Source organism: Herpailurus yagouaroundi, unplaced genomic scaffold (assembly GCF_014898765.1).
Source record: "Herpailurus yagouaroundi ecotype Mexico unplaced genomic scaffold, PumYag 28, whole genome shotgun sequence".
Classification (NCBI taxonomy): Eukaryota; Metazoa; Chordata; class Mammalia; order Carnivora; family Felidae; genus Herpailurus; species Herpailurus yagouaroundi.
The window spans coordinates 133,592,992-133,616,199 of NW_024412376.1; the positions used below are offsets into that span (position 1 = coordinate 133,592,992).

The window sequence follows — 23,208 nt, forward strand, 5'->3', positions numbered from 1 at the left end:
ATTCACTTATCTATGGAAACAGTAGCAACTGCTAACTGCCTACCAAACTTTGCAAAAAGAACCAGAGTACGACTGGTGGTGGCAGTTAGAAAGCTGCATTTTAGAGCAATGGGGACTTTCACAGAATTTACTTGCTATTGTTAAGTATGCACACTTTCCTGTCCTTACAAATCTGGAACAGAGGGCCAGGCAAGATACATGTGTACTTTGGAAAGTTCACAGCATCAGCTGGAAGCCACTGTTGAGCAGAATATTTCCTGGTTCAACAGAGAAAAAAAGCCCTCAGTAAAATGACTGTATACAGTGAGAGGGAACATTGGAGAAGTGCTGAGGACAGTGGCAGAATCTAGCCACTTTATCAACGTTTTTTTTTTGTTTTTTTTGTTTTTTTTTTTTATTTATGGGACAGACAGAGACAGAGCATGAACGGGGGAGGGGCAGAGAGAGAGGGAGACACAGAATCGGAAACAGGCTCCAGGCTCTGAGCCATCAGCCCAGAGCCTGACGCGGGGCTCGAACTCACGGACCGCGAGATCGTGACCTGGCTGAAGTCGGACGCTTAACCGACTGCGCCACCCAGGCGCCCTGAGAATCTAGCCACTTTAAGGCGTTGGCTTGGTTCTCTCTAGCCAGTGTTGGAAATTGACCATCATTTGGTTGCTTCAGATAATCTCCACTGGCATTTGCATGGTCTCTCCTGGTAATTGTGTGTCTCCTTTTAAGGAGTCTGAATCCTTCAGTGCAAGGCACTTCCTTAGTGACTCCTACAACCAGCTGCTAAGTTTGACTTGCCTTCAATAGTTGACCTCAAAAACGTATCAAGATGCATATGCAAATATGTATCATTGCCATCATCTGACCATATAACCTTGGACCTAAAGCTACCAGAGAGCGGGGGGGGGGGGGGGGGGCTTGATTCTCTCTTCCCCAAGTATGAAAGCTGAGCCCTCAACCCCCCTCCAAATTAATGGAATACAAAGTTGATTTGAGTATTTTATTTATAAATGTACATTTACTATAAAAGCTGTTGCATTTTAGACAACTTTTAATTTTTTTTTTTTTTTACTATTTCTCAGAGGCATTTTAGAATAAATATTTTAAATGAAGGTTAGTATAACTGATATAGAACATTGGTCCACCCAGAACAGTAACATCTTTTGGACGGACTCACACATGAGGTGGATCGTTTCAGTCTGTTAAGTCTTACATTGTGTATAGATAACTATATTACGTATTGCATTAATAACACTACATAGAAAGAATGGGGAAATGACATGAAAATTTGCTAGTGAAAAACAAAGAGTGACCCATTTTTCCTTAAGGAAGAGAAAGGACTAGCTTTTGGAGTATGAGGGGAAAAAAATCAGATCTATTTCCTCAGGAACAATAAATCACTCACTTGCCTCATCTGTTTTTTAAACGAACACATTTACATTGTAGCTCAACAGAGCAGAGCATTTTTTTTTTCCCTGGGATCTCAAAGATTATTTGAAAAGAAATAGATCATACTCATTATGCTGCATTGGAAAAAACAAGATCTAGTCTGCCCAAGCTGCCATGTAACAGACTCCAAATGAAATCTAAATCAAATCTAAATAGAAACAGTTGGCAATTAGAATTTAGAAAATGTTGGAGATTATTCTGTGCTGGTGACTATTGTTCATTATGGGAAAGCACATTTCGCAGTTGGGAGAATGGGGCTTTATTTTTCTTGACTCGATTCAGGCTTCAATACATGTACAATGAGTCTAAGAAATATGTATAAATGGGTTTGTGAAACCAGAAGAGAATGTGCAATATTCATATAATCCTTACATAACAGATGAGTTCCACATGTAAAAAGTATTCTATAAAAATTGGTTATGAATGATCATATTGTACATGTTTTGTGCATTACTTGTGGTAAAGTACTCTGCTAATATCATGCAAAGTGTAAACATCCACATTATCAAAATATTTAATAAAACATGCAGGTGGTTAATCAAAATATTGAACTTAATCTGTACATTTTCAAAACTTTTTACTTTTTAATTTTTTTCTATTTTTCTTTTTCTTTTTTTTTTTTTTTCTTTTCTTTTTCTTTTTTCCTGTAAGACAGCAAACACCTCCATGGGAAGTCTTGGTGACTTGGAAGTGACTTCATCTCCGCAATGTACTGCATCCATAATTCATCACTGACTATGTGCAACAGCTTTGCATTTTATAAGGCACAATTTTTTAATGAAATGATGTATAAATTTCAATCTAACAATAGCTCATCCAAATGACAAAATGGTCAAAATACCTCCAGTGGCTGAGGAAATTTCTGCACTTACATGGAACCCGCATGCAGAGAACAGTCTAGCATGTAAATAAATAATTGCTAGCCATACCAAATAAGACACAGAAAAAAATTATTGCTTACACAACAGAAAAACAGCTACTTGATCTCTTTTTATGACTACATTAACCTATTAGGAGTATATCCATAGTCTACATTCACAAAATATCATCCTCACTTATTTGCCATCATTTTAAGGCAGAATAAATAGTTCCCCTTTCCCCAGTCTTAAAGAAAACAGCCTGGAGATCTAAAACGTGATGCTTTTTAGTAACTTGATGCCTTTCTTGGCCAGCTGAAACTCATCACACAGGGCAAAAAGTCAACCAGCTCTCCACAAGAGTTCCTCTCTAAACGTCTCCAGGAGCAAGGTCCAGAATTCTCGATAGTAAAGAGAGTTGGTGATAAAGGAGAATGGAAGAGACCAGTCGTCCACTGCAGTGGGTGGGGCACGATGTGAACTGTAGGTTCTTGCTGATCACACGTCAGTGGCTTATCACAACATATGTCATCGGATCCTACCAGGAGGGACTTAATGCTTTTCTTTAGACACCCGTGCTTCAGGCCCTCAAGGAGAACTTGCAGGCAAGGGTGCGCAGTGGCCACACCTAACGACAGACTGATCTCGATGACAGCTTCCGTATGCCCCCTATTGAGTCTCTTAGTCAATCTACAGCCTGACCACTGGCCCACCACTCTTCTCAAGATTAAACTTCCTCACAGATTTTGGTGATGACTTTGGAAATGATGACTGAGATATTTCCCTATGGTTCCTTCCTACCCTTGGGCAATGTCCCAGAGTGTATGTCTAGCCGATATTGGGAGGGTTCTCTTTATCTAATATAGACCAGCCTATATTAATGACGTAACTTCCAAAGCACACAAAATCTAACACTAACGGTGCAATAATTTATTGGTATGACTTCTACCTCAAAAGGTAAGTAACAAATGGTTCAGGATTACAGTATACATTATCAGACTAGCGTCTCTGCGTTAAAAACAAGTTATAGCTCAGAGCTATATGATGTGATTTTTAGTTTCCGAAATGCATGAATCGTATGCTTCTGTCTCAGAAGAGCACATATCTCAAAATTGGCATGCCTTGCACTTTCTGCAGCTCCATTCTGTAAACATGAAGTGTTTGATTCCTAGAAAGACTAAAATAAAACAGGTATATTGTATCATTTACCTCATTAATTCTCAGAGAAGAGAATGAACACATTTGAAACCATAAGCCTGGTGGCCCATGCTGAGATCTTTTTGTGAACTACAGGATCATTACAGTTCAGTATTCTTTTGTATATTCTGTGCAAATGCAAAACCAAAACAAAATCAAAATCAAAACCAAAACCAAAACAAGAACCGGAAGAACACAAACACTGTGCTACAAAAGAACAGATACCATCTTTAGGAATAGCCTTTCAAAAATTAGATAAATGCCGAGCAGCCCCTGCGCTTGGGATTTTGTTAAACGGTTGCCAGGGGACACTCTCCATAAAGAAACGGTGAGTAATCTGGAAGCTTGAAAACCACATCACAATGTTGTGGGCTGGCCAGCACCTGTGACAAAGAACACAGAGTAACATTTGGTTAAAGGACTCCACGCTTCTTGCCTCAGAACATTTAGACATTTCCAGTATCAGTAATGACCTATGCCCAAATCTCTTCTCTCTAGGAGGGGAATCTTGTCTCACTCTGCTACTCAAAGTGTGGCCCCAGGAAAAGCAGTATTGACATCACCTGAGCTTGTGAGAAATGCCCTCCTTGAGTCCCATCCCAGAACTTAACATCCTAAATCAGATGATCTTCATCAAGTTTTCTACATCGTCTTCTGGGGCAAATAAGCAAGAAAATAATCTCTCTTCTCTGTTTCTTTAGGTTTTGGTTTCTCTAAGAATAAAAACATTGCAACGTCTGTAGCATCTGATCCACATGTGAACTTCTATAAATAGGATTGCTCGATTTAGTAAATAAAAATACGGAACGCCCCATAAAATTTGAATTTCAGGTAAACAACAAATATTGTTTTAGTGTAAGTGTATCCCATGTGATAGTTGAGAGATATTTGTGCTAAATCCTGACCATGCAATATTTGGGACACACACGTACTAAAAAAAAAAAAAAAAAAAAAAGGTCATTGTTTATCTGAAATTCAAATTTAATAGGGCAGAAAAAATTTAATGCGCATCTTGTATTTTATCTGGCGAAGGATGGTTTGGGTTCCGTATTTCCTGCTGAAACCTTCACAAAGTTTCTCCTTCATTTTAGGCGCCACAGTTGTAATGGGGCGATCGTGACACTGGAAAAGACCCCGGGGATTTTGTTTTAAATGCATTTCACCAGAGTAAATGATGGAACAGCCACAGAGGCACAGTCATCCAACACCCAAGCACAAATGGCACAAGTTAGCCACGTGACGTGACGGCTTGATTTGTGACAGGTAATTTGTTTTGCACTTCCATTCCCATTTACATATGAACTTAAAAACTGTTTACATTGCTTTTAGGAATTGCATTTTAATATGCTGTTATGCTGTTTTTCCCCTCCAAGAGAAAAATTTCATTTAAATGTGACTAGTTACTTGAAGAAAATAGGATTATATATTCAGGTTTTATTATTCCACACAATGAAATTATTTTGTTTCACTTAGAATGCCTATGATGTAAACCACCTCTCACATCTACCCATCTCCCCTATTTGCAACTCAGATCAAAATCAAATAAAAAAGAAAGAAAAATGGTTTTTAGCCATTTCTTTCCATTCTGCCTCTTTTTATTGCATCTGGGATATACTCAACCAATTCAAGTGTATTTATACTTCTCAAGCCAGTTATTACCTCCTCTACTATTCACTCTTAAGCTATATTTTTCTTCTTCTGACACCAAAAGAGAAGTGCTATGCTCAGGTATGCTGGTCATTGTCCCTGTCATGTGCTGAGTAAAGTTTAGCCCAAAATACTATTACTATTTATCTGGAAAAATAAACATGAGAGAAGAGTTAGGAAAACCTGGGAAGAATAATTGGAGACAAAGTGGCCATTGTTACTCAGTATTAAAACATATTATGAAGCTTTAATAATTAAAACTGTACAATATGAGAAAATAAGTTAGTAAGACATAATAAAACATCCAGAAATAGATCCAAATATTTATGGGAACTTAGTTTATGAGAAAGCTGGCATTTCAAATTGGTGAGAACGAAAGGGATTATTATATCATATTTGTACGACTTCTAATTGGGAATAAAATAAGTCTGGATATCTATCTCATTTCTTATCCTAAGATACATTTCTGATGATTGTATACTTATATGTGAAAAGGAAAATAACAATTCTAGGAGAAATCTCAGCTAAACCCTTGGAGTGGTGAAAGTTCTTCTAAATAGGAAGCAAAACCCAGAATCCAACAACTAACTAACTAACAATATGTTTAATTACCTTAAGTGAAAATCTTTTCTATGAAAAAAGTTCACAAAGTGGAAAGACCAATGACAACTGCAATAAGCAGCAAATATAAAATAAAGGGAAAATTTCTTTAAAAAAATTTTTTTAATGTTTATTTTTGAGAGAGAAAGACAGAGAGAGAGAGAGACAGAGCACAAGTCTGGGAGGAATAGAGAGAGAGGGAGACACAGAATCCGAAGCAGGTTCCAGCCTCTGAGCTGTCAGCACAGAGCTCTACGTGGGGCTTGAACTCACGAACTGTGAAGACATGACCTGAGCCCGAAGTTGGATGCTCAACTGACTAAGCCACCCAGGTGCCCTGAAAATTTCCTTAACATACAAAGATCAAGTCGTTCAGATCAAGTGTCAATAGAACAATGGGTAAAAGGTAGAGAAGAAAGATAAATTTTTTATAGCAAAAAAGAAATATAAATGGTCAATAAACACAGGAAGAGATGCTCAAATTCACTTATAGTTAAAAGACATACAGATCAAAGCAATGAGGTTTTCTCTTTCTAACATAACAGAGTGGAAATTTAAAAAGTTTGATGATATCCAGAAGCGACACAGCATGGAGAGAGAAAGAGGCTCTCTCATACACTTTGCAGGGAAAGTGCGCTTTTCTGGAAGATAATGGGCCACGTTGCCTGAAAATTTTAAAAGCACATGATGGTTGGCGGTCCCATGGCTCAGAATCTACCCTACAGATAGGCTTTCAACTGTTCATGAAGACATATATACACGGACGTTCACTGGAGCCTTTACAAAAATATCTAAAAACTGGAAACAACCAAAGCACCCATTCATGGAGAATTAGTTTTAAATTATGGTAAGTCCATACAATGGGATGGTATTCAGGAATTAAAAAGCCTTTGAAAAGAATGTGGAGAAAGAATACGTTATATGAAAAAACTGCTGTAATATATCATTAAGTTAAAAACAAGAGCCACAAAATGAACAGAACATTTGACTATGCGATTAGCTTTGTGAAAACAATACGTGTGTAGGTAGACGTATTGCACACATACGCATCTGTGTGTATGTGTGTGGGTACACGTATATAAACGTACACTCTGTCCCTCTCTCACAGTGGTTAATTTTGGAGACTTTCACTTTTAATTTGGTATCTTTTTAAACAACCCAGTTTTCTAACCTTATGCCATTCATAATTTTATTTACTTTTTCTTTTGAATGTCTATAGAAATGATCTAGGCAGGGAAGTGATGAGCCTTCTTGCTTTCTTCTTACTATCTAAAGAAAAACAATCCTGGGAAAATATTAATTATAAATATAAAATAAACAAAAAAATCCTTTTAGTCTGCCTCCAATCACTTTTTAATTTTTCATCTTACCAGACTATTACAAATCATAGACTATTCCAACTCCATGGTTCTTGTCTTTAGATTTGGAATTAAAAGCAGTTAAATTTTTTTATAGATACGCAAGAAAAAAATTGCTGGCCTAGATCCAAAAACCTAGTTTCCAAAAGAAATGACAATGAGTCACCCAATGTCTCAATCAAAATAAAAATCTGGATGCAAACAGGTCACTGTCACCCAGAGGTGGGTTCAGGTTTGTTCTCTGCTGACATCCTTCAAGCACTTTAAATTATGACAGAAGTGCACATTTACACTACGTTTAAAATCTGGCTCAACAGTCCTTCAACGTAACAGTGCCCTCTTCTGGTTCTATGGTTCACATTCATCTGGTTCACAGAGGTTGAGAAAAATGTATGGAATTTACGGAAGGTGATTGGAAAAATCACTTTGAAATCTGGGAGGAAAGCGTTTACTTCTCCATTCTAATGTATAAAAACAAAACAAACAAAAATACACTTTGAATAAATATATTTAATTACTATATATTATATATGTATGTATACTTACAGATTATACACAGTATACTGGTTTTTTTTGTTGTTGTTGTTGATTTTATGGACTTTAGCTCCTTTTCAAGATTTATATATATCATATATGAATAATACATAATATAAAATTAAATTCAATATTATGTATTATAATTACTTTCTCTAGGGGCACCTGGGTGGCTTAGTCAGTTAAGTGTCTGGCTTTTTATTTCACCTCAGGTCATGCTCTCATGGTTTATGGGTTCAAGCCCCATGTCAGGCCCTGTGCTGACAGCATGGAACCTGCTTGGGATTCTCTCTCTCTCCCTCTCTCTGCCCCTCCCCTGCTTGTACTCTCTCTCTTTCTCTCTCTCTCTCTCTCTGTCTCTGTCTCTCTCAAAAATAAATATACATTTTTAAAAAGCTTAAAATTAAAATCTCTATATAATATGTGGTATAAATAGTTCAGTTTGAGGGCAGAAGCTCAAAGTTGGAACTGTTTTGATTTTAAGTCAAACGTTTATCACAGATCAAAACCACCTGGGTTTGATCCAATTCTTATTTCCCATTATTTATTAAAATAGGAATATGCCTCTCTGAATTTAGTAAATCTATAGCAATAAAACAACTTAATTTCAATTGTACTCTTAAAATCTTCAGGCTTGCAGATTTAGAGACCTGTTAAAAAAGACCAAAAATGTCCCTTCACTTACTTTGAAAAATGATAAAAGATTCTTGCATTTCAAACTCCATCTCTTCACTCCCATTTTTTTCTTAAAGGTAGAATTTCTGACTGAATTTGCTAGACGTCTCCTGGTATCTAGGTTGCCCACCAGAAGGACTGTGGGCAGAAGGACTTATGATGGAGAGAGGATTCAGAGGCGAGCCACTGGCTACTTGCAGAATTTTCTGAAAAGCAGCTGGGCAACAGCACCCCCTGGTGCCCTCGAAACCAACAAGAACCTTCTATGGTTTTAGACCCAGACATGACCAGAGGGCAGGCTGCTCAAAGGAGCTTCAGGGCAGCACGGATTTGTCAAGCTCTGTTTGTGTCCTCAGGTGTTTTGGAGGAAGGTGGGGGTGGGGATTCACAGAGAAGTAGAACCCATCACTTTGTCTCTAAAGGAGCTTTTAATTCAGTTGGGAACAAAACCAGATCATGTCATGAAACTCCTGAGTGCAGGGAATGCAGACATTGCGGAGTTGGTGCTTGATCAGATGAACACTGGAGAGCCACTGTTCACATTTAAACCATCCCAAATGGTGCTGGTCTTCTAAAGATATGCCTCTACAAATGAGGAGTGTTTCACAGACCTTGTTATCTTTCTTCTATCTCACCCAAATCTCTATGGTGAGCTCAAGCAAGGTCTCAAACTTAGTCTACAGTTTTTACCTGCTGGTGTACTAATGGATAAAAACATTTTTTCCGGATAAAAAGAATTTGGCCCACACAGTAAATGTCACTTCCAGTAGGAAACAAATGGTAAACAGATTATTTCATTATTGTTTCTTTCACCTAGATGCTAATAAATCTTACCCTCAGAGTAGGTATGTCAATCGATGAGGAGGTTGAATTCCTAAATTGGGTTCTGTAAGAGGCATGTGATCGCACTCACTCATTTTGAAGCATCCTTCCCCACACCCCAGTACTTACTTCTGGATCGCATGTAGCAATCATTACAATTTAGAAGACCATTTCGAATCCTAACATCCGTCCCGCTTACTGCATCTCCAAGCTGTCCTTTACAAATTCCACACTGTAGGGCAGAAAGAACAGAACTTATAAGGTGTACGAGAAGTCATTTCTTTATAATGCTTAGCTGTGGTTCCCACAAATACACAACAATCACGTGTACAACCTCCACATGTGTTGTGTTAGATGCCGCACCACGAGCTGACTTACAGCCACAACACGCTTCTAGCAATTTATCCTAGCTCCTTGTATTTTACAGAGAAGGACACTGGTTCAGAGGCTCCCTGACTTGTTCAGGGCTGGAAAGCTGGTAGGTGATGTCAGGTTGGTCCCAAATCAAGACAGAACAGCCACTTCAAACAGATGAATCCACGACCAATGGATTATCAGTTGACACTTGTCTGTGAATAATCTTTAAATGCTTTCCAGAATTGTTGGCCTGTTCTACCGGATCAGGATTACTAGGAAACAGCGATTCCATTTTACATTTCCATACTAAAAGCAGTAACATCCAGAGTAACAAACCCGCTGGGAATAGAACACCTCTTAGCAAAGTCAGCCCGAGTGCAGGAGGAGACTGGGGGCTAAACGCACTGGTTGGAGCAGAGAAAGTGGCAATGGGGGTTGGTTCAAAGGCCAGCCTCTTGCGGGGGGGTGTGTGGGGGGGGGGGCATTAAGACCCAGATCACAAGTAGAGGGCCAGCCTCAGACTCATGCTCCGAGGTCACCAGGGGCAGAGGAAGGCTTCATCCAAATGACGCGAGAAGCTCCGACTTCGCAGGGGTTGGGGGATAAATCTAAGAGGTGATGTGCCTTAAGCGTCAGACCAGCTCCAGGAAGTGAATAATTAGAGAGAATGAAGGCCTTGACAGCTAAGAAGGCAAGTCTCCAATCCGTTGAGAAACTGCAAAGACTCTTTGCCATCTGGATTATTTCAAGTTCAGAGAAGGTCTCTGAGAACAAACTGGTGTTGGAATATGTTACCTTGGCATTGTCATGAAATTTTAAAAAGTATATTCTTTGAGCCTCAAAACACTCTGAGACAATTTAGGATATACATTGTCTAGCTTCGTTTTACAATGAGAATATTGATAAATTGAGTCTAATTAAGTACCCATGTAGTGTTTTGCCCATGATAAGTCTTACTTTCCAGTAATTACTGCTAGATTATTAAATAACATCAGTAATTCACTCACTTTCTCTGAGCTAATAGGTAAAGTGGGAGTTATTTTAAACCCATGCGAGTTTACTTCATAGCTGAAAAAACCATCAACAAAGAAACAGAACAAAATTCAAGAGGGGGAAAGAAAGCGTGTTAGATTAATGAAGAGGAAAAAATGACTCTTGTTTAGAGTTTGAGGGTTTAGCTGCAAAATTAGATATTAACTTGAACTGTGTCCATGAGTGAAAAACAAAAAGGAAATGCTGAAACAGAACAACTTGTAAGTTTTGTCATAAATGAGCTAGAAGTGGTTAGCGCACCTCCTTTTAGCGGGGGATCTGGGATTAGAACCTAGGCTTCCTCATTTTCAATGTATTTATCAACTCATTCATTGAAAGCTATTTACTGACACCATCTCTGCCAGGTTCAGAGGAAATCGTGGTGAGCTGGACAGACACGGTCCCTTATGGAGCTGACAGTTTATTTGAGGAGATGATAATTACACATTTAAAAAGGTGAGAGACAAGGACCATGAAAGGCTCTCTAAGGACCTGTAACACAGGCAGCTGACTTGAGTCTGGTGGGTAGGGCGGCTTCTCAGAGGGGGTGATATTCAATCTGTCATCACAGGCATATTCGTTCGGAGGCCTACAATTCTGCAACTAGCTATTAACCATTTAATTGACAGAACATCTTTCATGAAGTCAAGGCAAAAACCCTTTGAGGTTAAGTCACTTGAGTGTCAGAAGCAGCGAAGATGTTATATTCCAAATAAATCCACATGACCTTCACAGATTCAGAGGTATCACTGTCCTGCCAGGGTGGCTTTCTCTGCTTCCTGCTGGAATATATGCTCTTTAGCAACGAAAACACTCTTGGAAAGACACTGCGCAAATTGGTTTTGCTTCTTCTTGCCCGATGTCCCAGAGGGATGTGCTGGAGGACAGTTTCATCCTGAAGGATGGGCTCCAAGAACAGCACTTCTGTACAACCTAGAGGGGCTGGCCTTCCAAGCAAAGGCTGTCAGGGATTCCAGGAGGTACTTTCTCAGCCCTGAACGATGCCAGAAGACATCACGGAGCTGCACTTGGGGAGGAGAGTGGTGCTTACATACCCGAAAGCACTGGATGTGGAAATAGAGCTGGAGGGTCTCAATGATCATTGCAGCTCCTTTACCCAAAGGGAGCCCACAGGACGAGCACAGCTTCTTCCCGCTGATGGACCTAGGTTTCAAAATATACGTAATAATAAAATGTTCATTTAGAATAGTTGGTCAAACACACAAACATGTAGCCTCATGTAAAAAAAAAAAAAAAAACCACGGATTACTGAACTGATAATGAGCAGGAATTAAGCATTAGAGATGAGTTGCAAACAACTGCTAAATACAATAGGCTTCCACGATGGTATGGAATTTGGGGTGTGTGTGTGTGTGTGTGTGTGTGTGTGTGTGTGTGCGTGTTTCAGTTATTTGTTTTAAGAAGTCTATGTTGTGTCTATTCAACCACAATGATTAAATGCCTTGAAATGATTCAATGTTATTTATCATAGGTTTTCTTAAGTCTGAAAAGATCATCAAATTTAGCTCCACTAAGGTTTCAGTGTTGCTTTAAAATGTTCTATAATTGGCTCATTGGCCCACTAGGGCATTTCTTTTAATTTATTAAGAAAAAAAGATTGGGGGGCTCCTGGGTGGCTCAGTTGGTGAGGCATCAGCTCAGGTCAGGATCTCACAGTTTGTGGGTTTGAGCCCCACATCGGGGTGTGTGCTGACAGCTCAGAGCCTGGAGCCTCCTTTGGATTCTGTGTCTCCCTCCCTCTCTCTCTGCCCTTCCCCTGGTTGCACTCTGTCTCTCTCAAAAATAAACATTGAAAAATTAAAAAAGAAAAAGAAAAAAAACTGTTGTGGCTGTTTAAAAATAGAGAAGCAACTGTGATACGTCCCAATAGGTACCAGGCAGACATGAGACCTACGCTATGCTCTGTCACCAAGTTCTATGATCTGGTGTAAAGAACTCACTTTGGGTTTCCCTTTCATTTTTAAAGCGAGAGGACTGGATTTATCTACCCACCACCTCTTCCAGTGCAAACACTCTGTGCCTCCATGAGCTGGGCACTGGCTGTCTCTGTGCACTGTAAGCAGCCGGAGGGCCTGGGCGGAGTCTCCCCCATCTCTGCTACCCTTGCAGCCTCTAGCACAGGGCCCACCACCGGACTAGAATGGGAGCCCGCAGACAGCACTAGAGGGCTGTCCTCTAAGGCAGCTTTCCCACGACTAAGATCAGATTGCAACGATGCCTCCTGTCTGGAAAGCTCTTGGAATTACACAAGACATTTAAAAATCTGACATTTCATTCCAAAGCCAACAGGGTACAGAGGAACTGAAGAAACAGAAAGGAAGACAAAAGAAAAGAGGAAGAGTTGCTCCAAGCAAACTCTATTTATTAGGATTTCCCTCTTATCCGGTAGTTAAATGAAATCTCCAAATCAAAGAAAACATCTGAGCACTCAGCGATTCGTCTCTCCCGTGAATGGGAACTCAGACAGCTTTTAAGAATATCATGGGGCCCAATTAATGTCCAGAAGCAATCATGACAGAGCTTGAGTGGGGTAAAGAGGAGGATGAAGTTTCGCAGCTAGCCCCCGCCCGGTTCACTGTAAGAGCCATCAGCAGACCTTGCCTAGAAGGACCAGGCCAACTCGGAGGGAGAGGCGCCGGCTGAGGAGCCCAGCAATTGTCTAGTGGATTTTATTATTAGATTGCAGGTCTGCACAATGTAATTAAAGCCCTATGGCCAAATCCGTGCCAACATCATACACTCGGCCTTTTCTATCATGGGCTGAGAAAATCTGCAGGCGGATGGCGACTGTATTCTTTCCTCTTGTCCGTGTGTGTGTGTGTGTGTGTGTGTGTGTAGCAAGAGAGGTAGACGGACAACTCTCTTAAAATCATCTGGCAAGCACTTATTTGGTTGAAATCATGCTCAGCAGGCTCTAGGCAAAACCAAGCAGCCTCAGAAAGGCTTTCCAACCTCTTGTACCTGTTTGGTGATTGGCCAGGAGGGGTGGGAGAACAGGGGGACAAGTGCCCAGCCTGGAAATTCTCTCGAGGGCTTTTCCTGTAACATGGTAAAGGAGCCAAAAATTATGAGGAATAAAGAGAAGCCCATCCCACAAGAAAAAACATTTTAGATTAAAACAAAACAAAACAAAACTCCCTTGACAACCAAATAAAAGACAACAGAGTGTCCTAGTGGTAATTCAGGTCAGGATCTTGCAGTTTGTGAGTTTGAGCCCAGCGTTGGTTGGGGTCTGTGCTGACAGCGTGCAGCCTGCTTGGGATTTTGTGTCTCCCTCTCTTTTCTCTCTGCCACTCCCACTCTCTCTCTCTCTCAAAAATAAATAAATATTTTTTAAAAAGTTAAGGGCACCTGGGTGGCTCAGTCAGTTAAGTGTCCCACTTCTGCTCGGGTCATGATCTCATGGTCCGTGAGTTCGAGCCCTGTGTCGGGCTCTGTGCTGACAGCTCAGAGCCTGGAACCTGCTTCAGATTCTGTGTCTCCCTCTCTCTCTGCCCCTCTCCCCACTCACACTGTATCTCTCTGTCTCTCTCTCTCCAAAATAAACACTAAAATTTTTTTTTAAAAAGTTAATTTCATTTGTAAAGAAAGGGACAGAACACAGAAAAGAAGGAAGAAAAGAGAAACGCCAGCACAGAAGTGAACAAGTGAACGAGACGAGTCCATCTGTCTTCAAACCGTTTGCAGAAAAACTCCCTGAAGCGCTGCCCACTCAAACCTCCCTCCTCAGGGAGAGTGTGTCTCCTCCAGAGTATCAGATTTGCAGGTAATACCCTAAAGTATAAGTACATTGCCTTTAAAAAAGGTTGAAAATCGGGGCGCCTGGGTAGCTCAGTTGGTTAAGCGTTGGTTAAGCGACTGACTTTGGCTCAGGTCATGATCTCACAGTTTGTGGGTTCGAGCCCCATGTCGGGCTCTGTGCTGACAGCTCAGAGCCTGGAGCCTGCTTCAGATTCTATGTCTCCTCCCCTCTCTACTCCTTCCCTGCTCACGCTCTGTGTCTCTCTGTCTCTCAATAATAAATAAAAACGTTAAAAAAACTAAAAAAAGGTTGAAAATCACACAGGAATCAGCAACAATAATGATTACTTCTCTGTGATGTGACCTTCTATTGATTTTGCGTGTCGCTGGAACATATGGAAACAAAACTGGTTAGATGTAAGAGAAAAGGGAAAATGCGTCATTGAGAAAAAAAGTGTAACATGAAAAATAAGGTAAAAAGGTAAACTTACAAACGAGTCACCACCACCACCCACACTGCATAGCTCTACATTTGCTATCTTCCAGGCATGAAACCCCCTGAGGCAGGTACTAATATTATCTTGATTTTACATATGAAGAAACTGAGGCAGGGAAGGATGAAGTAACTTGCTCAAAGTCCTCTGCAGGCAAGTGGCAGAGTTCAAGTTTGAATCCAGGTGGTCTGGTTCTAGGTAGAATCTAGTTTTTAAGAACTGATTACAAGAACCTCTGGTCCAAATATGATCTTATAGTGGAACTATGGCTTTATTTTGACTTCCTTTACCACTTAACCAGTCAAATACTTTGGATGAGCCTCAAGATTCTCGTCTGTAAAATGGAAACCATAACCCAGTAAAGTTATTGGAAGAGTTCAGTGAATAAATGCATATAAAAAAGAGGGGAGATATGTAAATGCTTCAACACACTTTCATACATTGACATGCTTCAAAAATGATAGGAACTATTCTTATTGTAAAATAATGCAGTTTTTGCAAACTTAGAATATAACCTGGGGTAGTTACTTAATGGGACAGCATGTAAATGAGAGAAAAAGTTTTATTTTTCCTTGAAAGAACATTTGTTGATAGTCTATGAGACAATTTAACTCACTTAAATAAATTCATAATACAACAGGCCTGTAAACTCTTCCCAGTGTTTAGATTTGTGGGTTAAAAACATTACTTTGCTCTGACAGATTGATAAAAATCAGAGTGAATATTTACTTGCCAAGAAGACTGTCTCAAACATCCATGAATACTTGTTATCTGGTCACTCAGAGTCAATGGAGAGAAGCACAAAAATGCTGCTGACATCTTGCCATCTCATCCTACTTTTCCCGTTGTTAGTTAAAGAAGAACAAACAAAAGGAATTCCACATGCATCTTATTTGGCTACTCACTTCCGCCTTTCACTCGGAGACTCGATCTGATGGTTAATGCTTTTATCCAAAGGGAGGGTTTTTGGCTTCACATCTTCTAAAATGTGCACTGGTGGGTTTGATACCTGCTGACTCTGGGCTGGATCTGAGGCCAAGTAAAGAACATAAACTTAGTGTTCAATAAGGTCACCCTCGTGCTTTGTATGTCACCTTTCTTTAATGTGCTAATGCCTGCTGTGGTCTTACGGGGAGTTCATCTAGACTCTGGGCCCACCCTGGTGGGAATCTATTCACTGTGCTGTTTAACATAAGCTATGAGAGAAGCCTGCAGTCAGCAGAGGTCACACCTGTCTGAACCACGTTACGGGGCTTACAATAATTTAATCATTGGCTTTAAACCCCCATTCTTACCCTGAGCTAGCTGTGGGTTCATCCCACAGTGTAGGGCTCCAGTTTCTGTATCCAGCTGACGGTCCTGATGGATTCCTTTTGATACAGGACTCTTAGAATGAGCCATGGCCCCTTGAGTTAGGCTGTTAAGACAAACCAGTATATTTCAGAACAGAAATGAAAGCAACTGAAGTAAACGTATCCTATCCCTTAGGGCATGGAAGTACCAGTTGTAATTGGGACTGTTTATTTATTCTTTTCATTTTTTTAATGTTTATTTATTTTTGAGAGAGAGAGAGAGAGACAGAGTGTGAGTGGGGGAGGAGCAGACAGAGAGGGAGACATAGCATCTGAAGCAGGCTCTGGGCTCTGAGCTGTCAGCACAGAGCCCAACACGGGGCTCGAACTCATGAACTACGAAATCATGACCTGAGCTGAAGTTGGACACTTACCGACGGAGCCACCCAGGTGCCCCTATTCTTTTCATTTTAAACCAGATGTAAAGTAGACTTAAAACACTGGACAATGCTGCACATTTTCATGACCCACAGTTTCATAAGCTTGGAAACCATTATTTGTGATGTCTTCCCCACCTCCCTGTCCATAAAGCTCTTCTTCCAATAATATCAAGGGATGCCAGGGCTAACTGGAATCTCCCAGATTTTCATGAGAGAGGACTTATTGTAGAAATCACTTAGGCCGCATAGGATTTGGGCAGCCCATACTAATCACTGGCCTCACAGTAGATTCTGTATGCAAAGGAAGGAGAGATGGAGGAGGTTTAAGAAAGTTTCTGGGAAAAACAAGTTTCAGGAGATGACAGGGAGTGTCTGGAGAACCAGTGGAAATCCATGTATAACGCTTGGCAGTTTCATTCAGATATTCCCGAGTAGTGGCTTTCGTTGCACGACGCTTGGAAGTTCCTTTGAAAAGCGTTAACTGGAAACAGGCGTGCTATTCCAGAGACTCTGCAGACTCTGGACCTGGGCCTGAAGCTCCTATGTCCACAATTCAACCAGTCTTCCAGCTGATGGACATGGGAGAATTCTCAGAGCAAATCCCACCAGAAGAGCTCAGCTCCCAGCCACACTTCCAAATTAGACCATCTGTGACGCTTAGCCTTTCATGCCTTTGGGTCCCTTTGCGGATGCTGTGTGTGGAAACATATGCTGTATATATGCACGCTTGTACATGTGCATGCACACACATGCTGGCATGTTTGCTAATATCTCCCTGGTATCTCAGAGTCCCAGAAGCAAACATCTGTCTCACAAAAACTTGCTGGTGGCAGGGTACTGCCAGCTTCCTGGGATTCTGTGGGCTCCTTCCTTCTAGGAATAAACTCACTATAGCCGATAGCTACAACTGGATTCTGTTCCAGTTTGAGCCAGCTCTGAATGCTCCACAGGTTTCTTCGTGTCCTTTTCTGATCTCCCATGGGACACAGTGGAACCCACGGGGTGGGGTGATTAGCCACAACCAATGTGGTAGTTATCCTTTATATTGTCACCCAGAATAAATGTAGCTTCTCGCACCTCAGAGGATAGTGGCAAAGTCCAGTAAAACCACAGTGGGTAAGACCCTAGGGCCTCATTTCAACCTCCCTCCCTCCAGACACATTAACCATTTCAGGTGAACGATATTTAGATGTGGAGCTTTGAAGTGACAGCATGTTCCTTTGACGATCTACACTATCTCCCCTTCCTCAGACTGACTTCAGAGCTATTAGAATGTGTTTAAGCAATATGTAATATATTACTGGAATGATAATTTCAAAGCTGAATATGATCTGCATTAGAAATGGGTACCCTTTCTGGGAGCGAATGGGCAGAGCCTGGCTTTGCACATTTAGATGGACAGCCTGGTACAGTTCATACCTGCCCTTTTCCTCCAGTGAATGACCTTCCTTGGTCTTGAGCAATAATAAATCATTTTTGTCCCCTTGGACTGGTTTCTTCTGTCTTATCTGTTGTTCCTCCTCTCGGCAGTTTTCCAAGTCCATTTTATTCTAATGGAGAAAACAAGGATAATATTGAATATAGTTTTTAAACACACTGGACAACACTCATCTCTGGCCATGGGATATTTGAAACATTTTTTCAATCACATTGCCTACAATTAAAAAAAACAACTGTCTAATTTAACTGATTGGTAACTGATTTCCAGTGATTTGAAATAAGTGTGTAATCTGGATCTCTCTCGATAGTTATCATGAAAGAGAACTGGTTAGAAAACCCACCTTTCAAAATAAAGTCAGAGGAGTCTTGGCTTTCTAGTGCCCATGAGTTATGTTTTTTTTACACAGATTACGGACTATTCAAGTCTTGGTATGACTTCAGTTCCATATCTCCACCATCTTACTGGGAGGATATGGAGGTAGACCGGCCTTTCCAGGCGGTCTCCAGCCCCTGAAGACACATATAAATTTCATGTGGAATCTGAAGAGTGAGTTAGAAGCAACTTTCATGGAAACTGCTGGGAGAGCATATTGTTGGTATCCTGTTGCTACTATGCGGTGCAAAGGAAGGTATGGTGTGGCAGAGAGGAATACATGTCTACTGAAGAAGTGAATGATGGGGAGTAAGAAGGACATTCCAGCACGGGGCCCCACTAACCAGGATCTTGCCAGCCAGTGCAGAGAGACTTTGGTTGCCAGCCTGTGGGAGAAGACATGGCCCCAGTAATGATTTTACTGCTCCCTAGGAAGTGTCTCTGGAGTTTGACCATGGCCACATAGTAGCTGACATGATTCCAGGGAAATAGCCAGTCTTGGATTTAAACCGGTAAGAAACTTGGCCTTATTGTTTGGTACTTCTATTTAGGTTTATTCATTTCACAAATTGATTTTATTTTATTTTTATTTTTTATTTTTATTTTTTTTATTAAAAAAAAATTTTTTTTTCAACGTTTATTTATTTTTGGGACAGAGAGAGACAGAGCATGAACGGGGGAGGGGCAGAGAGAGAGGGAGACACAGAATCAGAAACAGGCTCCAGGCTCTGAGCCATCAGCCCAGAGCCCGACGCGGGACTCGAACTCACGGACCGCGAGATCGTGACCTGGCTGAAGTCGGACGCTTAGCCGACTGCGCCACCCAGGCGCCCCTATTTTTTATTTTAAAAAAAAATTTTAAAGTATTTATTTTTGAGAGAGAGAGAGAGAGACAGAGAGAGAGACAGAGCATGAGCAGGGGAGGGGCAGAGAGAGAGGGAGACACAGAATCCAAAGCAGGCTCCAGGCTTCGAGCTGTCAGCACAGAGCCCGGAGTGAGGCTCGAACCCACAAACCGCGAGATCATGACCTCAGCTGAAGTTGGACGCTTAACTGGCTGAGCCACCCAGGCGCCCCGATTTTATTTTTAATTTTTATATTTTTAATTAGAGAGACAGAGAGAATGCAGGGGAGGGGCAGAGAGAGAGAGAGAGAGAGAGAGAGAGAGAGCGCATCTGAAGCAGGCTCCATGCTCACTGCAGAGCCTGAGGCAGGGTTCACACCCATGACTGTGAGATCATCACTGAGCCAAAGTTAAGAGCCGGACACTCCACCACCTGAGCCACCCAGGCATCCCTCAAAAATTGCTTTTAATCTATGATCTCACCACTGCCCCACTGCCCTCAGTCACAGAGGAAGACGTAGACAGCTGGTCTGCAGAACTTGAAGAAACGGTAAATGGAACCACAGTGTCTTCAATTATTTTGCGCTCCTAAAGGGAAGAATAGGAATTAATGAAAGGGAGAAAATATAAAATCATATTTGTCATGAGAAAAATTTCATTAAGGAACTTTAGGAAAAGAATATTGGAATTATGTGCAAAGAAGCAGGGCACTAAAAACAAAAGGTATTATTTCCCAAAAGCATGTAAATCAGATAACATTTTCTATGGGCAACGATTTAGAAATTAGCATTTGGTTTAGAAAAACAAAGTCTTTGTGAATTATTTAGTCTGATTCAGGAAGCCTAATTGGAAATGATTTTAGGGATCAGATTATGCCGAAAAGTGATTAAAGATAAATTCAGAAAATTAATCATAAACAAATTTTAGACAATATACATTAAATGTAGCTCCCTTCTAATTCTCTAATGTGGTCTGGTTTGTTCATCTAAAGAAATGAGACAAACAAAACCAAATTCTCCTCCCTCCGAATCTCTCTAGTGCCATACAGTGAATGCAGTGGGAAGGGTCCACTTAGCCTCACTACCAAAATCATCCTCCCAAAATGAACTGACTACTCCCAAACATGCTTTCCTCAAAGCAACCCACAAATAAATACTTTCATGTCATCTCTCTAAGGTAAATCAAGAATCTGACTCTCTGCATAGAGAAAAGGTAAAATTATATTGTCGCCCCTGACCGTGACTCAACATGCCCTTACCACAAACTGTATTTGGGGGGAATTGTGGTCTTTCAGAGTCTATAGGAGATGACTCTTCGGAGAAGTAGACAGGGGTCGGCTGTGGGTAAGGAGAATCAGACACAGCCGCATGCGTACAGGTACCACGGACAAAAAATGCGTTGATAGAATCTGAGGAATCAAAACTACAAGTCAAATTCCTTCTTGGGAATTTCCTACCTCCTCGTAGTATCTGCGTTCCTCCTCTTCCACCTCCTTCTGAGCCTTTTCCCACTCTTCTTTCAGCTTGTTCTGTTCCTTCTGGTATCTCTCCTGTTACAGAATTTCCACAGATAGTTCTTGAACTGACCGTGGCACACGTACATCACTGGGACATTTCTCTCCCACCTCTAAACCACCATGAACAATTTATCACAAGACTATCTTGCTACGACATTCTGAGTCTAATCCATTCACACAACAAAAGGGGAATGCTATTTTGTGGTACTCCCAACATGTTAGGAGCCTAAAAATCCTACCAGAGAACGACAATTTTCTGCTGTTGGTGTGCTATAGGATTGTTTTCAGATATATGAGTGGACATTTGCTTATGGAAAGAGAAACGATAGAAGGACTCCCAGACCGTAAGATCTTCCTTCACTCGGTTTTTGTCCTGGGAGGCAGACCAAACTGATGGTTTGTTTCTACTGAGCCCTTCAGAGAGGAGTGTTGCCATTTCACTAATAGAAATATGTTGCCACTGAGAGGGTCTGATAAAAGACAAACCAGAGGGGCGCCTGGGTGGCTCAGTCGGTTAAGCGGCCGACTTCGGCTCAGGTCATGATCTCACGGTCTGTGAGTTCGAGCCCCGCGTCGGGCTCTGTGCTGACAGCCTGGAGCCTGTTTCAGATTCTGTGTCTCCCTCTCTCTCTGACCCTCCCCCGTTCACGCTCTGTCTCTCTCTCTGTCAAAAATAAATACACGTTAAAAAAAAAAAAAAAGACAAACCAGAAACCAACCAAACAACAACAACAAAACCTTGTGGGTTTCAAGACACACAATGCAGAAAGGTCCAAAGTGGACAAGATGATAATTAGCTGAGTAGCTGAGTTACTCTTTGCTTGTAGCCATTCTCCCGGAATGGAATCTTCCCAGGTTTAAGTAACTTCTGAATTAAGAGTAGCTTGTAAACAGCCCATTAGAAGGCTCCAGCATCAGAACTGCCATTACTGTTTTCGGAAACAATACAACACCAGTCACCACTTCTGGGGGAAGAAAACACTCTGAATAAGGATGGCTTCAAAAATGTGCCTGGAATCCCTTGGACAGCTGACTAGAAGAAATGAATAAATGAAGATTAAAATTAGTGCCTAAAATGGGAGCTGACACCCCAGATGTCTTGGGAATGGTGCCTGTGACATGCCAGAGACAACGGCATCACTGAAGTGTACCACACACAGTCGAATATTTTAGTCTAATTACTGTCAATCTTCTCTCTGAGGCTAAAACAAGTCTGCTTCTATCTTGCTGGAGAAGGCACTGAGATTTCCTCCAGGTATCACCTGTGATGTCATTATCTTAGGAGCAAAAGGGCTCTACCGGGATTGCCTGGAGCCTTGATGTTCTTATTAATGTTCTGGAAAAGCCATTGTTGGCCAACCCATGGCCAGCTTTTAACTCTAGGTAAAAATGTTGTTATCAAAACCTAATCTTATAAAGTTTCTGAGAGGGACTTTAGGGGCCTTTCAGAGAGAGGCAACAGACTCTAACACTTAACAGAAACTGAAAAACAAGCAAAGCTTAGGCTTATTGGTTCTAGGAGCTCACATCACATCCTCCCCTCACCAGGAGGATGAACTGAGTGAGGGAGTGAAAGATGCCATACATCTATGCCACACACACACACACACACACACACACACACACACACACACCAGCACATACCAACACACACGTGTACACACACCAGCACGTGCACACACGTGTGGACACATGCGTGAACACACACGTGCCCACACCGGCAGGCTCGCACAGGCACCTTGCCCCAAAGCTCACAACCCTGCAGTGCCACGCTGCATAACAATTTGGTGGGATAAGAATAACACGTATGTCTGCATCTGTAACGGTGGCCTCCTTGGAGACTGTAAGTGACAGAGTGCCACCCTGGGAAGCACGCTTGCTTGTCTTCTTTGTGGGATTTCTGACTCTTAGCTGTTCACCACTTAGCTGGGCAATGGGCGTCTGAGTTCCAAGGGAACAGTAGATGCCCATGGCTGGTCTGGGGTCTCCCAGTGGACCTGAAAGTCCCCACAGTTCTGGGACTTTGCTCAATCTGGGTTCTCACTAATATGTGGGTATTTATCCCTGTGCACGTTGGGTTAAAGATTTAACCCTGTGCAATTCTGAAAAGTGTTAAACTTAACTGGCAGACCTAAAGCTATGCTATAATTAACTATCTAAACTGACCCCTGCTCCCAGCCCCTGGGAATTAAGCCAAGAGTGGCGGTCAAAGCAAAAAGATAAGGAAAAATAAGTAAAACACATCAGCCTAAAGTCATCAAAATTAATGAGATTTAACATTCTTTTTCTTTATGCTCTTTTGGTAAAATCAGCACTAGTTGGAATACAGCAGAAAGAACATGAGTTTTAAACTCATACAGACTTGTATTTGAAACCAGGCTCAACAACTGTTAGCTGTCTGACCTTAACTTCTTTGAAACTTAGTTTCTTCAGTTGCATACTTGGACTATAAGGCATACTTTGAAGAGTTTTATGAGGATTAAATTAGATGTATCAAGCACCAACAAATATGCCAGTTCTTGGCA

The 23,208-nt window shown here is 41.2% G+C and overlaps 1 protein-coding gene across 14 annotated transcripts in view; it reads right to left on the reverse strand.

Annotated features, from left to right (window-relative positions):
* Positions 1–980: 980 nt before the first annotated feature.
* The window catches only part of LIMCH1 (LIM and calponin homology domains 1), a 328,015-nt gene continuing 305,787 nt past the window's right edge, over positions 981–23,208 (reverse strand). For 7 of the 14 annotated variants that reach the window (XM_040484938.1, XM_040484961.1, XM_040484956.1 and 4 more), the window contains 9 exons: positions 20,624–20,716; positions 19,651–19,755; positions 17,930–18,060; positions 16,074–16,195; positions 15,684–15,807; positions 13,505–13,582; positions 11,578–11,686; positions 9,263–9,365; positions 981–3,880 (listed from right to left, as the gene is read on the reverse strand). In XM_040484938.1, the coding sequence (XP_040340872.1) occupies positions 3,855–3,880; positions 9,263–9,365; positions 11,578–11,686; positions 13,505–13,582; positions 15,684–15,807; positions 16,074–16,195; positions 17,930–18,060; positions 19,651–19,755; positions 20,624–20,716 (891 nt within the window). In that variant the 3' untranslated portion in view covers positions 981–3,854. The remainder of the gene's footprint in view (positions 3,881–9,262; positions 9,366–11,577; positions 11,687–13,504; positions 13,583–15,683; positions 15,808–16,073; positions 16,196–17,929; positions 18,061–19,650; positions 19,756–20,623; positions 20,717–23,208) is intronic. The other 7 variants (XM_040484986.1, XM_040484967.1, XM_040484979.1 and 4 more) reach the window with 1 other exon arrangement.